Source organism: Chinchilla lanigera, unplaced genomic scaffold (genome assembly GCF_000276665.1).
Source record: "Chinchilla lanigera isolate Chin_1 unplaced genomic scaffold, ChiLan1.0 scaffold00113, whole genome shotgun sequence".
Taxonomy (NCBI): domain Eukaryota; kingdom Metazoa; phylum Chordata; class Mammalia; order Rodentia; family Chinchillidae; genus Chinchilla; species Chinchilla lanigera.
In genome coordinates, this window is record NW_004955514.1 from 1,662,027 (window position 1) to 1,676,871 (window position 14,845).

A 14,845-nucleotide genomic window follows, 5' to 3' on the forward strand; every position below is an offset into this window, starting at 1 on the left:
TTGAAATTGTGGTTTTGTGCTAGCATATTTGTCTTGGTCTGTTTTCTGCCACTTTCACAGAACTCCTGAGATTGAGTCATTTATTAGGAAAAGAGGTTTGTTTTGGCTTATTGTTGTAGAGGTTGTGGAGTTCAGCATCCGGCAGCCACATCTGGCCAGGCTAAGTTGTAGGCAGTAGAAAAGGAGGGACAGGCTCTAGGACAGTGAGTGTTCCGGTCCCCGCGAGCCAGTGAGCCAATGAGGACTCACTCTTGGCAAAGGGCAGCTGACCTTTCCTGACCCTGTGACACAGAATGCGGCCCCCCTCCCCACAGCCCACCTCCTGACGCTGCTACCCTGGAAATCAAGCCTCAGCCCTCTGTACCCCTCTCATGCCTGCTTCCCGGCATGCCCTCTCACAGCCTCAGCAGCCAGCAGGCCCAGTGTACCTTTTCTCCTTAGCTCTACCATCTTTCTCTTCCCGTTTTCCCTTTCCGTCATTTCTGCACTCTCTGGTACAGCTAAAAGTGGCAGTTGTTTTGTCAGCTTTCCGCTGAGAGTTCACAGCCTCGGACATCACCTTTTGGGCGAAAGCATCCTGAATGCCCGTGGGAGGTCAGCCGTCTGCTGTCAGCTGGCAGTGAGCACACGGCTCCGTGGGCTGATGCTTCCACTTCCATGTAGGAGACTGCAGCAGAGAGGCTGCGGGCCGGCGTGGAGCTCGGGCAGCCGAGGAGGCGCACCTCAGGTCTAAGAGCATCTCATGAGGACTCTTCTGTGGGGGCTGCGCAGACGGAGCTGCATCGAGGCCAGGCAGGAGGTGTGGGTGCCAAGGTGCTGGCCCGCGGAAAAGGAACAGGCTTGTAACAGATTCTCCGGAGCACGGTGCTGGCCCTGCTGGGGTCTGATGCCTGAAAGGAGGACGACCAGGAGGAAGCAGCTTGAGGGAGGTGGCCCTTCAGAAGGTTGGGAGGGGGCAGCAGCTGGCTGTTGGATGCAGCCCACAGGGGCATGGGCAGGGGAGGAAGGAGAAGAGCGTCAGGAGCTGTGGGACGCACAGCATGTGCACGCTTGGGAAGGAGTTCAGAAGTGCTTTGTGTGAAAGGGCGAGTAAGGGCCCTTGCCCTGGGAATCACCGTGGTGGCAGCTGCTGATAGCCATGCACAGGGGCCTTCGCTGTGTTCTGTGGGGATGCCCGGGGGCAGGCAGAAGCAGGCTGTCTGTTAGGTCTGCAGGGGAGAAGCTTACCTGTAACAAAAACATGCAGGAGGCCTCTGCCCTCTCGGTGTTGATAGGGCCGGTGCCACACCTGCCCATCCAGATGTGCACTCTGGGCCTGAGCCTAGGCAGATCATACTGCAGGGCAGAGCCAGAGAGAAAAGTTCACTCAGACCTGCCCAGGACCCTGAGAGGTGGAGTCCACACACTCCTGCTATTTTCAGAAGGGGTTCTTTCACTGTGGAGCCAGATGTCACCATGCTTTTTGTTCAGAATGGCCAGCAAGTGTTCAGATGAAGTGTTGAGATGAGTGCCTAGGAGAGTACATCCCTGTAGGATTGGTGTCTGGGTCTCTTCCTGCCAGGGGCAGGGCCACAGGACAGCGCTCTCAGCCCACCCTCCTGCAGAGCCTGAGCTCAGGTCTGGGGCCAGCTCCTACAGAGTGCCAGCGGGCCAGCTGCAGCTGCAAGACCACTCAAGGGGAACCGGCTGCAGGAGGCTGGGCGCTGCTGGCAGGACCTGAAGCAGTTGCTGTGCTGAGCAAGCCTGAGCCAAGCACACAAGAGCCTTGCCCTCCTTGGCCTTGTGCGTTTCAGAGAATTGTTCTAAAAGTTAATGAAGTTGTTTAAAGCCAAAAGCTGGATTCTGTTCAGATGAGATAACTGCCGTTGTATTTGATGTGCTTCTTTGCCTCTTATTTTCAGATGATGTCTTTCTGCCTAAAGATATCGACCTGGACAGTGTGGATATGGATGAGACAGAGAGGGAGGTGGAATATTTCAAAAGGTGAGTGTGAGTCCCTCCAGGCCAGTGGTTGCCGCATGTGGTTGGTTTTCTCTTTGCACAACCCTTCTGTCCTGAGTGAGTACCATCCGCAAGCCAGCCGGCTGCTCAGCCGCATTCCACACACTCACTTCCATTCACATCGCCGCCCCCACTGTGTTAGGAACCATTGCTGTCAATGGTTTTTACGGGGCTGGACCAGCAGGGTGATCTGGAGGAGCCTTCCAGGCCATCTTCCTGGTGACATTTGAACACAGAGGTGGCCTGCCTTTGAGAGAAGAGTAACCCTGTAGAAACTGCCTCAGCTTTTCTGATGGCAGAGGCTTATTGTGTTCCATAATATTGTACCCAGTATGTGAACTGTGGCAATAGAAATTTACTTTTAAGCTGCCTTGTTTTTTCCTTTCGAAGTACTTGACTTTCTTTGCTTTAAGTAATATGCATAGAAGAAGCAAAGTTAAAAATACATGAACTCAAAGCCAGACTTGGTGGCGCATGCCTGTAATTCCAGTACTTTGGAGGCTGAGGCAAGAGGATTGCCTTGAGTTTGAGGCCAGCCTGGACTACGTAGTGAGACCCTGTCTCACAAAACAGACAAAAAATCATGAACTCATTCCTGAAATACTGGAAAAGTTTAAATGTTCCTTGAAGTTATATCTTTCTTGTAGTATGATTCATATGATTTATATGATACGGAGATTAATAGGAGAAGAAAAGTACTCACTAAGGTAAAACATCTATTTGTTATAAAAACTCTTAACAAATATGGATCAGAAGGCCACATCATGCAAGAAAAGGAAAAGCTGTCCATCAGAGACCTGTAGGAAATGTCACGTGTCCCAGGAACACACAGAAGCTGTTCTCTGAGGTTAAGGAGCACCATTGTCACTACTCCTATTTGTAATGACCTGAAAAGGGGAAAAAAAAAAAAAAAACTGGGGGATAAGGATTAAGGGGAAGAAAGGAAATCGTTGTTATTTTCTCATGTTATGTGTATGCGTGTGAAATGCAGAAGCACCTGCAGGTAAAACATCTGGGCAAGGGTGTTTAGTATAAAATCAGTACCCAGGATTCTACTTCAGGGTCATGGACACTTAGGAGCTTTAAATGAACCCTTGGGACTCTTTCCCTCACATCCTTGCCGGTAATCTTCTCCCTTAGGGTGTTGGGTTTTTTTCTTTTCCTTTTTTTTTTTTGAGACCAGGTCTCCATGTTGTAGTTCAAGCTGGTCTTGAACTCACTATATAATCCAGGCTGGCCTCAAACTCATGGTGTTCTTCCGGCCTTGGCCTCTGGAGTTACTCATGTGCCACCACACACAGGTAGGAATTTTAGCCAGGCGCGGTGGCACACATCCATAATCACACAGGTAGGGATTTTTTTTAATCCTAAAACAAGCAGGAGACTTCTGCAAGAACCACCTCTCCTCAGTGCTTCCAAAGTAGTAGACGTGCCAGGCATAGGGGCACATACCTGTAATCCCAGCACTCTGGGAGGCTGAGGCAGGACGATGGCAAGTTCAAACCCAGCCTGAGCAATTTAGCAACTTAGTGAAACCCTCTCTCAAAATAAAAAATCACAGTTTCTACTTTTGTGTTTGAAAAATTCCATATTAAAAGATTCTTTAATTTTGTACACATATAAGTTGTAAGGAAGAAATAAATACAGGTATCACAGAGATTAAGAGAACACAGGAAATAGCTTCACTGTAGTTGATTTTAAAATTTAAGTGTAGTCAGGCACAAAATTAATACAAGGAAAAATAGTAAGGCTGGATGGTCAGAAATGGCCAAAGCCATTGTAATGATAGGTGCACGCCTTCTCCATGGAAGCTGATTCCACAGTTTCACAAAGGCTTTTTCCTGACTGTCCAAGAATGAGTTTATCCAGTCTTGAACAAATTGCCAGGAAACTTAAAAAAATGAGAGAGACAGCACTTGTACAGGAGGATGCGCCTCACTTCACTGTGTGAGACAAAGTGCAATTTCTGTACCAATATATGCCAAAAAGAACACCAGAAAAAAAGAAAACTTAGTGGGTTGTCCTTCTTATGAATGCTAGGTGCGGAAACTCTAAAGAAAGCAAATCCAGCATTTTCAGAAGCATTGTACATGACCAGGCTGGTCTGTGCCCAGAGTGAGGTGTGTTTAATGTCAGAAGGCCTCCCATGTTATTTGGTAGGTTAATATGTTCGGGAACAGCCATTTAATCAATTCAGAAGATTCCAGAAAAGCTTTTGAGAAAATGTTAGCACCCACTTGAAATTACAGTAAGTTCCTGACTTAGAAACAAGTTCTAGTCCCGAACAGGAACGTTTGTAAGTCAGATTTGTTCGTAATTCCAACAGTGTGAGTCTTATGCACCTCTGACACAAATATACAATGTGAAGCATAGGAAACCAAACACACAGAAACACAGTAAAGAACCTACTTGTATAGTTGCCTTAAAATGGTGGAACAGTACTTCTGCTGTTTGTTCACGTCTACAAAGGTTCCTCATGGGAGGTCTGTTCATATTTGTGAAAGCTCGCAACATGAATGTAGGTTGGGGACCTACTGTAATAAGGAAATGGGTAAACTGGCAGTAGAACTACAGTCTTGAAGAACAAGGATTGCCTGGCGAGCACAGGCAATTCCCGAGTTCAATTCCCAGTACCAAAAAAAAAAAAAAGAGAGAATAAGGAGAGACCCTAACTTGATAAAGGGATTTACTAAAAAGAGAAAAGACAGGAGCTAGGTGTCCGGAGCTGTTGTCTCCGAGGCAGGGTGTGAAGCGCAGAGCAAGGCACCAATGCTCTGCCACCTTCCAGTCAGCACAGCCAGACAGGAGCAGAGTGCGAAGGTGGAGGAAGTGGGCAGGAGGCGTAAGACTCACTTCACGGGGGGTCCAGTCGTCTGGGCAGTAAACGTGAGCGAGTATCCAGTAAGGGCTGGCTGTGTAGGACCAGTACAGAACTTACTCGTTTTTCTCCACACCACCTATAATTAGAAGCTGTGGTTTAGGCAGGTATAGCTTAGCGGCCCAGCACCTGCCTGGCAAGCATAAGGTCCTGAGTTCAATTCTGCGTACCTAAAACAAAAAAAAAGAAACTAGTTTACATAAAGCCAGCATTTATATTAGCACCAAATTTCTGCAGTATCCTTGGATGTATCTAACAAAAGTTATATAAGCTCTATCATGAAAGACTAGGCAACTTTACTGCAAAACATTTTAAAAGACCTGAACGGGCCAGGGATATACCTCAGCGGGACAACACCTGCCTGGCAAGTGTGAGGTCCTGAGTTCAATTCTCAGTATAAAAACAGAAGAGAAGAGAAGAATTTGAGTTTACCACAGCTGTCTGTAGACCTGTACCCCAGAATGGCTCTGTGGGACACAGCGTTGTGTTTCTGAAGCATGGTAGGCAGGATAAATCACAAGGCAGGACGCCCTGCAGCAAGAAGCCTGCAAGCAAGCGCAGGACGTGGTCCACACACCCATCCGCCCAGGAGAGGAGAGGCACATGCTTGGCAGCGACGCATGCACAGATGCTGCCTTCGTTTCGCTTGCGATAGTCAGAAGCTGGGAGCAACTCAGACCTTCATCAGGAGAGGCAGAGCCATTACACACCCCACGCAGGGACCCTGCTGCCAGCACGGCACCTCAAACATCCCCCCAGAACGGTTCCTTCGGCGACAGGGGCGACAGAATGCACACTGTGAGCTTCCACCTGTGTGAAATTCCAGAAGTTACAATCTGTCCACCACAACAGGCGGCAGCTAAGCGTTGGCACAGAGCCAGGGCAGGAGGCAGTGGGGGCTCCACGGCAGTGCTCTGCATCTCAGCCAGGGTGACTGGCCAGGGTGGACAGGTCTGTCCCCGCCTGTGAGCTCTGCAGTCCGTTGTGCACAAGTCAGGCCTCAGTGAACTAGCTTTGTGAGAAGGTGAGATCCTGTTCACAGTGCGTGTGTGCATGTGCTACATCTATAAAGACAGCAGAGAGTTACCTCTGAAAGGCCAAGACGCTGCTTCTGGGAGCGGGCGGGTGGTTATCACTGAAGAAGGCCCTGGGGACTGTCCCCCGGGGTGACTGTGACACATACTCACCTTGCATTTTGTACATTTTGTACTTGCTTCAGTTACTTGTCTTCTACATGTGTAACATTTTACAGGAAGAAAATAGGGAGGTTAGTTTACTAGTACCCTCCTGGAAGAGTAAAAAGAACAAAGAAGGCCACTTTTCCTAGCCATTGTAAAGACAGAAAGTCCAACTGGGTGAGGTGGTGCATACCCGTAATCCCAGCACTCTGGGAGGCTGAGGCTGGACGATTGCAAATGAGTGCCCGTCCTGGGCAATTTAGGGACTTAGGGGGACCCTATTTCAAAACACTTTTTAAAAGGGTATATTCAGATATATTCAGATATGAATCCTAGCACTCAGGAGGCTAAAGGAAGAGGATTTCCATGGGTTCAGGGTTGGCTGAGTTACATAGTGAGTTTAAGGCCATTCTGGAGTACATAGTGAGACCCTATCTCAAAAAACAAACAAAACGGGGCTGGGGATTTAGCTCAGTGGCACAGTGCCTGCCTGGCAAGCGCAACGTCGTGAGTTCGATTCCCGGTACCAGAAAACAACAACAACAATAAAAAAAAGGAGTAGGAATGTAAGGTCAGTGCAGAGGCCTTGGGTTCAACCCCTAGTACTACAAAAAACAAAATACGTATGTATATAAAATAAATGAATGAAAGAGCGGAGGATGCAGCTGAGTGTGGAGGCGCTGGGTTCAACCCCCAGTACCACTGAAAGGTAAAGGAAAAGACTTAGAATGTCTTGGCTATTAAACATTGATAACGAGGTACAGTCACAGACCCCTGATGATGGTACAGAATACAGACTCCTGAAACAGCCTGAGAAAATACTGAGCCTTGGCTTGTGACAGTGGATCGGCCAGCGCTGTGGAAACACATGCTTGTAGAAGGAAGGGTAGAGAGTGCCCTGAGGGATGAGCTGAAGTCCTGTCCCTAGTCCACACCACCCCAGAGGCAGCTCCTATGGGCGGCCGTTTTCAATGCCAGAAGCACCTCTGGCTGGCTGGCTCTCTGTTGTAGAGCATGCACAGCATACATGAGACCCTGGGTTCTCCCCAGCAGCCACCTGAAATAATAACAAAAACCCCAAACTGTTTAATTTAGGAGGAAATCCAGATGGATGTTTTGTTCTGGTTTTGGGTTTTTGGTTTCTTTGAGACAGGGTCTCACTGTGTAGTGCAGGCTGGTCCTGAACTCATGGTGATCCTCCTGCCTCAGCCTCCCAAAGGCTAGGACTCAGGTGTATACGACTGTGCCCTGCTTTGAGCAGTTTACCAAGATGCTGTCTCAAAAATTTTTTGACAGCTATGAAGGTATAGCTCATGGTAGAAAGCCCTAGGTTTAATTAGCAGTACTGAAAAAAAAGGAAAAACGTGCGAGTTGCCTTGGTGTTCACCTCTAGTCCCACCTACCAGGAGGCTGAAGCAGGAAGATCACTTGAGCCCAAGAACTTGAGATGAGCTAGGCAACACAGCAAGACCTTGTCCATCAATCAGTCAAGGCTGATAAATTATACTACTTTTCGATCAAGGATTGGTCTTAAAGTGAATTTGCAGCTCTTGACAAGGATCAGTACTAAAAAGTGTAAAGAGTGTTACACAAGAGGGTGGGAAAGCCAGTTAGGCCTGGCAAGCACAAGGTCTTGAGTTTGATTCCCAATATCCAAAAAAAAAACCAGGAAAGCTAATTGAAACCAGTAGGGTCCTTCTGAGAGGTGTGACCACCAGGCACAGGATGGGCGTCTCAGCTTCACTCCCTGGCCTCAGGAAATGACTAGGAGAAGCCACAAGCTGCTCTGTCACCTGCTGGGATGTAGAGCCACAGGTGCTTGCTGTGCTCCGTCCATCCCACGCACAGCATCGGCTGCCCTCCTCAGCACACACTTGAGGGCTGCCCAGGAGGCAGCCAGAGCCACGTGTGCACCGCAGCATCTTCAGCCCCTAAGCTGAGCAGACACCCCTGGGGAGGAAGCTCACACGTGCGGTGGGAGGAGGTCAAAAAGAGATGCTTATGCAGGACAGTTGCACTGCAGCCACCTGGACAGGCTGCGTGTAGAATGTGCGCGGAGGTCATGCGTGCATGCCGGACAGTGGCGGCCCCTGCAGGGGACAGCAGGGTGATCCCAGGAGTGTACACCCCAGGGTCCCGAGTGTGTATAGTCTGTGTGCCTAGTGCACGTGTGACACACCCCACAGCTGACAGTGTGGGGACACAGATGTCAGAAGATCAGGTCTCCCTGGTTCTGGTTTCATGCCAGTGCTTGAGAATTTGTTGGAAGCCATGCTGTGTGTTAAACTGGACATTCATTTATTTTTTCGTTTTCTGAGACAGGCTCTTGCTGTACTTGCTGTGTAGCCCAGGCTGGCCTCGAACTCACAGTCCTCTCACCTCAGTCTCCTAAGTGCTAGGATTACAAGCGTGCACCACCACATGTGGCTCTTGGGGAATCCTTGTTGAACAGCCCCGAGCAGGGATGTGGCTGATGTTTCTGAGCAGCGGGTCTGCCAGGTGACACGGAAGGGAGTGGGGATGGCCCCACACGAACGCGGGCAGTCCTGAGATGCCTGCCAGTTCAGGGGCGCAGCAGAGGTAGAAACTGTGAGGAGGTGGAGAAGGTTGAGCACAGACTTGGCATGGCCAGCTGGGGCCAGGGAAGGGACTGGGACTCCTGGCAGAGGCCACTGGGCAGGCAGAGTTGGCACAAGGTTGTGGCTGGATGACTGAACCTTGTTTAAGACAGTGTGGGTTCATGTATTAAACGAGTGAAATCAGCCAACCGTTTCCAGCTTTCATTGTGATTTCTGCCCCAAATTAGAGTTGGGATGATGAGAACTTCAGAAACGTGCAAGTGCTTGCTTTTTTTTTTTTTTTTTTGTCTTTTTGAGACGGTCTCACTATGCCGTTCAGGCTGGCCTTGATCTCACCTTGTAGCCCAGGCTAGTCTCGAACTTGGAATAATCCTTCTGCCCCAGCCTCCCGAGTACTGGGATTACAGGCCTGCACCACCATGCCTAGCCCATATGTAAGCGCTTTTAAACAAAAGAAAGCGTTCTTTCCTTTGTACAAAGATTGGCCGTCTTTGCCTGGGAAACAGGACAAATGCGTGTGTGTCTGGAGCTGTGCGGCAGGCTGTGTTGGTGATCCTGGAGGCCGCGCCCCAGAGGGGAGGGTGGGAGCTGGGACCCTGTCTCGCTGTCACCGCCCCACTTGGATGCCCTGCTGTGGGTTCACACCTAAGTTAATGCAGGCCAGGCTGGAAGCTCAGCTCTCCAAGAGGAGGGAAATGACCACGGAAGGCACAGGCCTCCCAGTGGCCTCCTACACCGGACCTGGCCACCCCTCTAGGTGGCCACTGCTGAGCCCTCAAGGAGTTTCTAACAAGAAGGAAGTCAGCCTAGCCAGCCCCTGCCTGCTGTGCCCATCTCCGCCAGTGACTGTCACTCGTTTTGTCTTCGCAGGTTCTGCTTGGACTCTGCTCGACAGACCCGGCAAAGACTGTCCATCAACTGGTCCAATTTCAGTTTGAAGAAAGCCACCTTTGCTGCCCACTGAACAGGGCCAGCAGGAGAGGGACACACAGGAGTGGCCATCACCCGAGAGCCAAGCCCTTCCAGGCCCCCGAGCCGTGGTGCCCGCCCGGGGCCAAGCAGGGCGGACGCCGCAGCCTGAGCCCAGCCTGGCGCGCGCTGCCGGCCCGCGTTGTTAGCTCGTGTGCGTGTAGTCTGTGAGTGAGACTCCCCTGATTGTAGCTCCGTGCTGTCAGATCGGAACAGTAGTGCTCACCTCTTCCCACCGCTGTGGCCTCAGAGGCCTGAGCTGCGGCCAGAGACGAGTGTGCATCACCCACGTGGCCCGTTGCCTCTGCATCTCTCCCCGTCCTGTCATCTGTCCCGCCACGTGTGGCTGTCCTCAGCTCCCGTGTGCCGTGTGCCACCCGAGGCGGCCGGGCTGTCGGGCCTCCTCCGTTTTCCACGATCTACTGTTTCCGAGTGTACACGTTGCGCTGTTTGTGTTTGCCCCGACTCGTAGCCAGCCTGTGTAAGACCCCTTGAGAATGAGAACGTTGATGACAACACCCACCCAGCACTCACACCATCAAGTCCGTTTAGAGCGTACGACCGTATTAACACGGAGGCCTGCCTGGCTACTTTTTTAACATATTGTTAAGTAATATTAAAATCATGTCTTTCTTTTTGAAAGATGGAATACATTAGTACAGCAGGAGACCCCGTCTAGTTGCTTTCTGCTGGGAGCGCCGGGGTTGGGGGGTGATGTGTCCTCTTGACTTTGAGGTCAGGGCCCCTGGCCCTGGAGAGGCTTCCTGGTGGCCCCAGCTACCCGCTCCAGGCTCCTGGTGGCCTCAGGGTCTTCCGTGGGCTGGGTGGGCCGGAGACCCAACAAGCCAGCTGCGTGCGGGGCTCCGTGTGGATGTGCCAAGAAGCTGGGGGCTGGGGCGTGGCCAGGAGAGCACGGACAGCACCCTGGGGCCTTGCAGCAGGCGTCCTCTGCAGAGGGCTGGGAAGCAGCACCGGTCCACAGGAGCACTGGAACCCTGCGGGCCGAGGAGTGGGCACGGAGCTGCCGGCTGCTCCCCACTCCCAATACCCCGTGCCAGAGCGTCAGACCCCAGGGCTGGAGCAGCTGCCCAGGGAGGCTACTGCTTTGGCGCTGAGGGCCAGCAGGGCCATGAGTTGAGGTGTGGGGCAGGAGTCCACCTTGCTTTGGTTTCGTTTCTCTAGGTGGGAGAAGGTGCACAGTCCCTTGGTCCCTCAGACCCTTCAGCCGTGGGCAGTTGGGACTGCGCTCCACCTTGGCAGCAGCGGTGCAGGCCTGTGGACCGCAGTGGCTGCAGCAGTGCCCCAGGGTCTCCCTGGGGTGGTCCCGGAGCCAGGCCTGGGGCCAGGCCTTCCCATCTGTCCAGCAGTGACAGCGGCAAGGACTGCTGGGACCAGGGGTATGGATGGGGGTGCCCCAGCCCCGAGCATTTGCCAGCGTGCCTGCGGCAGCCACTTAGGTCTCCACCTGTGCCGCCAGCCTTGGCTGCCCCCCCGCACACCCTGTTCCTGGGCCGCTTCCTTCGGCCCTAGGACTTCCGGGTCCTGGGGAGCGTGTCCGGCTCTTTCCTCAGGGGGGCACAAAGAGAAAGGGGTGAGCCAGCCATGGTGGCACACACCTGTAATCCCAGCACTTCGGGAGGCTGAGGTGGGACTGCAGGTTCAAGCCCAGCTGAGAAGGGAGGTAATAGGACTCCGGAGGATACCCTTCCTGGCGTGGAGGGTGGCGTCCCCGTGCCACTGTCCTGTGAGAACTCCGGCCTGGGCCTGGGGCTGCCGCTGCAGACAGGGCAGCCCCCAGGGAGCCTTTCCTGGCGGTTCCCCTCCACACAGCACTGCCAGGCACAGAGCAGTCCACTGCTGGACAAGTAACTTCCGGTGGAAAATCTTTTATTGAACTTCGTACATGTGTGCATGTCATTAAAAAGTCCCAGCTGTCGTGAGAGTGGTAATTCCTGCTACTGTGGAGGCTGAGGCAGGATGGATCTCTTGGGCTCAGGAGTTTGAGACCAGCCTGAACAACACAGCAAGACACCATCTCAGAAACAAAATGAGATGAAGTTCATGGTATGAGAAAAGCAAGAGGATTAATGCTTTGTCATGTATAGATTTCATAGGTAGATACAGAAATACACGTTTTTTAGATAGGTTCTCACTGATGTGCCAGGTTGCCCAGGCTAGGCTAGAACTCACCATCCTCCTGCCTCAACCTCCTGAAGTGCTGGAATTAGAGTTGTGCGCTGTCACACTCAACTTAGCTATATATTTTTTCAAGAGAAAAGCAAAAGTGTATACACATGTGAACTGTGCCAATTCTAAGCACACAGCTCTGCGGCACACAGAGTGTCAGGAGCTGGCCTGTGCAGGGTCTCTGTGGTGGCCACACCAGCGACGGGGAGAGGGCAAAGAGCGGGGAGCGAGCCCGGTGCTGAGCGCTCTGCCCCATCCCCAGCCAGCAGGAGCCCTCCAGCACCGAGACCCATGGTGACCAGGGCCCCTCGGCCTGAGGCTGAGCCCTCTCCCACACCAGCTGTGGCTCAGCAGACGCCAAGGAGGCATGCTAATCCCTGCTCCTGTAGAGGCCAGTGTGCGAGCGGGAGACACTCGCTGCCTTGAAGGGTGTCCCCCAAGGGGGAGGCGGGTCGGAGCCGGTCAGCCCCAGAGACAGGTGGGCTCACATCACCCACCTGCTGCCTGAAGCCTGGGTGCTCCATGGGAACACGAACCCTCCTGCCTCAGCCAGGGAGAGTGACGTGTGGGTGTCCAGTCCCCAGGCTACGCAGTGCCAGGAGGATATAAACCATGACCCAGAGACAGCCGCGGAGTGCCAGGTGAGGCCACGCTGCTGGGAAGAGGCCTGGAGACAGCTTCTGTCGCCTGCAAACCTGTGGAGGCACACAGACAGGAGGGGCGGAGACAGAGGAGAAGTGCACTGGGTAGAATACATGGCAGATTAGAAACTTCACAAGGCATCACCAGCGAGTTTGATGGCATGTCTATGAACATTTAAAAATGGGTGGCTGAGAGAAAAAACATTAAAAAGTCTAGTGTTTATGAAACTATGGAGTCCTATAAGAAGGTGAGGACAGCCGGGCATGGTACATGCCTGCACCATGCCTACAGGAGGCTGAAGCAGGAGGATCCTTGTGAGTTCGAGACCAGCCTGAACTACAAAGTGAGCTCATGGCTGGCCTGAAGTGCACAGCGAGACCCTGTCTCAAAAAGACAAAAAATTAAGAAAAAAGGTGAGGACAGAAACTTTAAGAAATGATAGCCAAAATTACTTGGGATTCGTTTACTTTTTGCTTTGTTTCAGTGCTAGGGAGCAAACCCAAGGCTCCCCACCTGCTAGGCAGGTGCTCTGCTGTTGAGCCACATCCCCAGCCCCCAGACTTACAAATGTGATAGAAACTAAAGCAGAAAGAAGAAAACCACACTAAAAACCAATGATCAGAGGAAGAATTTTAAAGTAGCCAGCAGCCTGGAGATGCCCTCCTGCCCCGCTGGGCATGCGCACAGGGCTTTCTCAGAGGGGGCCTCCCACTGTGGGGACACAGCCTGGGCCCAGGCAGGAGGGGCAGCTAACAGGACCCAGCTGCAGCCCCGGTCCTCCATTCCTCACCGTGGCCTGCAGCCAGAGCCTGCTAATGTCCCCACCTCTGCTCCAGAATCCTGGCCATGGAACCGGGAGCTCATCCTCCCCACCGCAGCAGGGAGTTCAGCCCCGCGGCTCTCCAGAAGACAGTAGGAGTCGTCCTGAGGCACTGCCCTTGGGGCTCCAGGGCTCTGTGACCTCAGGACTCTTCCACAGCGCTCATCACTGAGAACAGCAGGGCCAAGAGCCGGTGGTCAGTACTTGGACACCTGGATGTGACAGGAGACAAGCAGGCTCTGCCCAGCAGTTGGCTGGCTGGGGTCACACCCAAAGCTGCCCCTCCCTGGGGAGTCAGCGGCTGGACACTGGGGGAGAGGAAGGATTTAAGGACTCAGTGCAGTAAGGCAGTCCCTAAACAGACGAGAAGAAAGCAAGGTGACTGGTGGTACGTCTGGATTGTCAACTTGACTGGCTTGGGAGCCATCTAGGTGGCGGTAACACGCACTTCCGCATGTGCCTGTGGGGTCGTGAAGGCGGCACCTGGTCTCGTCCCTTCTGGCTCTTCCAGCAGCCATGAACTCAGCACCTTTGCACCGCCGTCCCCTTCCCTGTGACATTCCTACCTTGGAACTGGCAACCGTGGACTGAACCTGTGAAGCTGTGAGCCAAGGTCCACATCTCCCAGCCTTGGACATCAGGAGCCGCGGCCCAGGAATAAAAAGCTGACTAATACAGGGCTGGATTAGTACCGAGGATTATGCCACAGTTTTCTCCCTGGGGGTGCAGACCAGGGACCCCAGCAGGCCCTGCCCCTGCAGGCAGCAGCCCTACTGCTCACTTCTGTTCTAAGCCCTCCCCACACGGTCATGACTTCTCCCTGCCTCGCCGTTGCACAGACGGCTCCATCCTCATCACAGATAGAGCGCCCTCCGCAGTTTCTCTCCTTACTTAGAACTCACCCTTCCGAGTGAAGAAAGCACTTCACAGCTGCTCCTGGCCGGGCCCAGCTCCCCAGCCTCCTTGTGCCTGTGCTCAGGCTGTGATTAGGGGACGCTCACGGGAACGGTGCTGTGGTGCCCTGGCAGTGACCTGTAATGGGCTGGCAGTGCGCAGCCCGCAAAGGGAAAACTGACGCGCCTGGAGCGGGGCAGACCAGGACTTCACCACCCTCCTCCACACACTGTGCAAGTTCAAGTTTAGGATTACTTCTGAGTGTTCCGTCTGATACTTCCAGACCGTGGTGGGCCACAGGTCACTGACACTGCAGACAGCAAAACCGGGGAAGGGGAGCCTGCTGTGTTACCTAAAACTTCAAGTTTCCAACTAAAGTGCAAAGCGCAAAGAAACAGGAAGCTATGTTCTATATACCTCTGGGGGAAAAATTAAAAAGTAGACACTGCCTGTAAAAAAAGTAGACCTCAGATTTACCAGAAAAATACTTTTCAGTAGCCAGTTGCAGCGGCACAGGATTGTAATCCCAGCTACTCGGAAGGCTGAGGCAGGAGGAACATGAGTCCAAAGCCAGCCTGGATAACTTAGCAAGACCTTGCCTGAAAAGAAAACTTTTAAAGCCTGGCTGGGGCTGTCGCTCAGTGGTAAAGCACTTGCCTAGCACGCACAAGGCCCAGGTTTAATCTCCAGTATGGGG

The 14,845-nt window shown here is 52.6% G+C and overlaps 1 protein-coding gene across 4 annotated transcripts in view; it reads left to right on the forward strand.

Annotated features, from left to right (window-relative positions):
* Fam193a (family with sequence similarity 193, member A) overlaps positions 1-10,266 on the forward strand; it is an 83,411-nt gene extending 73,145 nt beyond the window's left edge. For 2 of the 4 annotated variants that reach the window (XM_005408737.2, XM_013506797.1), the window contains exons 19-20: positions 1,902-1,983; positions 9,507-10,266. In XM_005408737.2, the coding sequence (XP_005408794.1) occupies positions 1,902-1,983; positions 9,507-9,600 (176 nt within the window). In that variant the 3' untranslated portion in view covers positions 9,601-10,266. Of the gene's footprint in view, positions 1-663; positions 814-1,901; positions 1,986-9,506 lie in introns of those variants that run through there. The other 2 variants (XR_264493.2, XM_013506798.1) reach the window with 2 other exon arrangements.
* Positions 10,267-14,845: the final 4,579 nt, after the last annotated feature.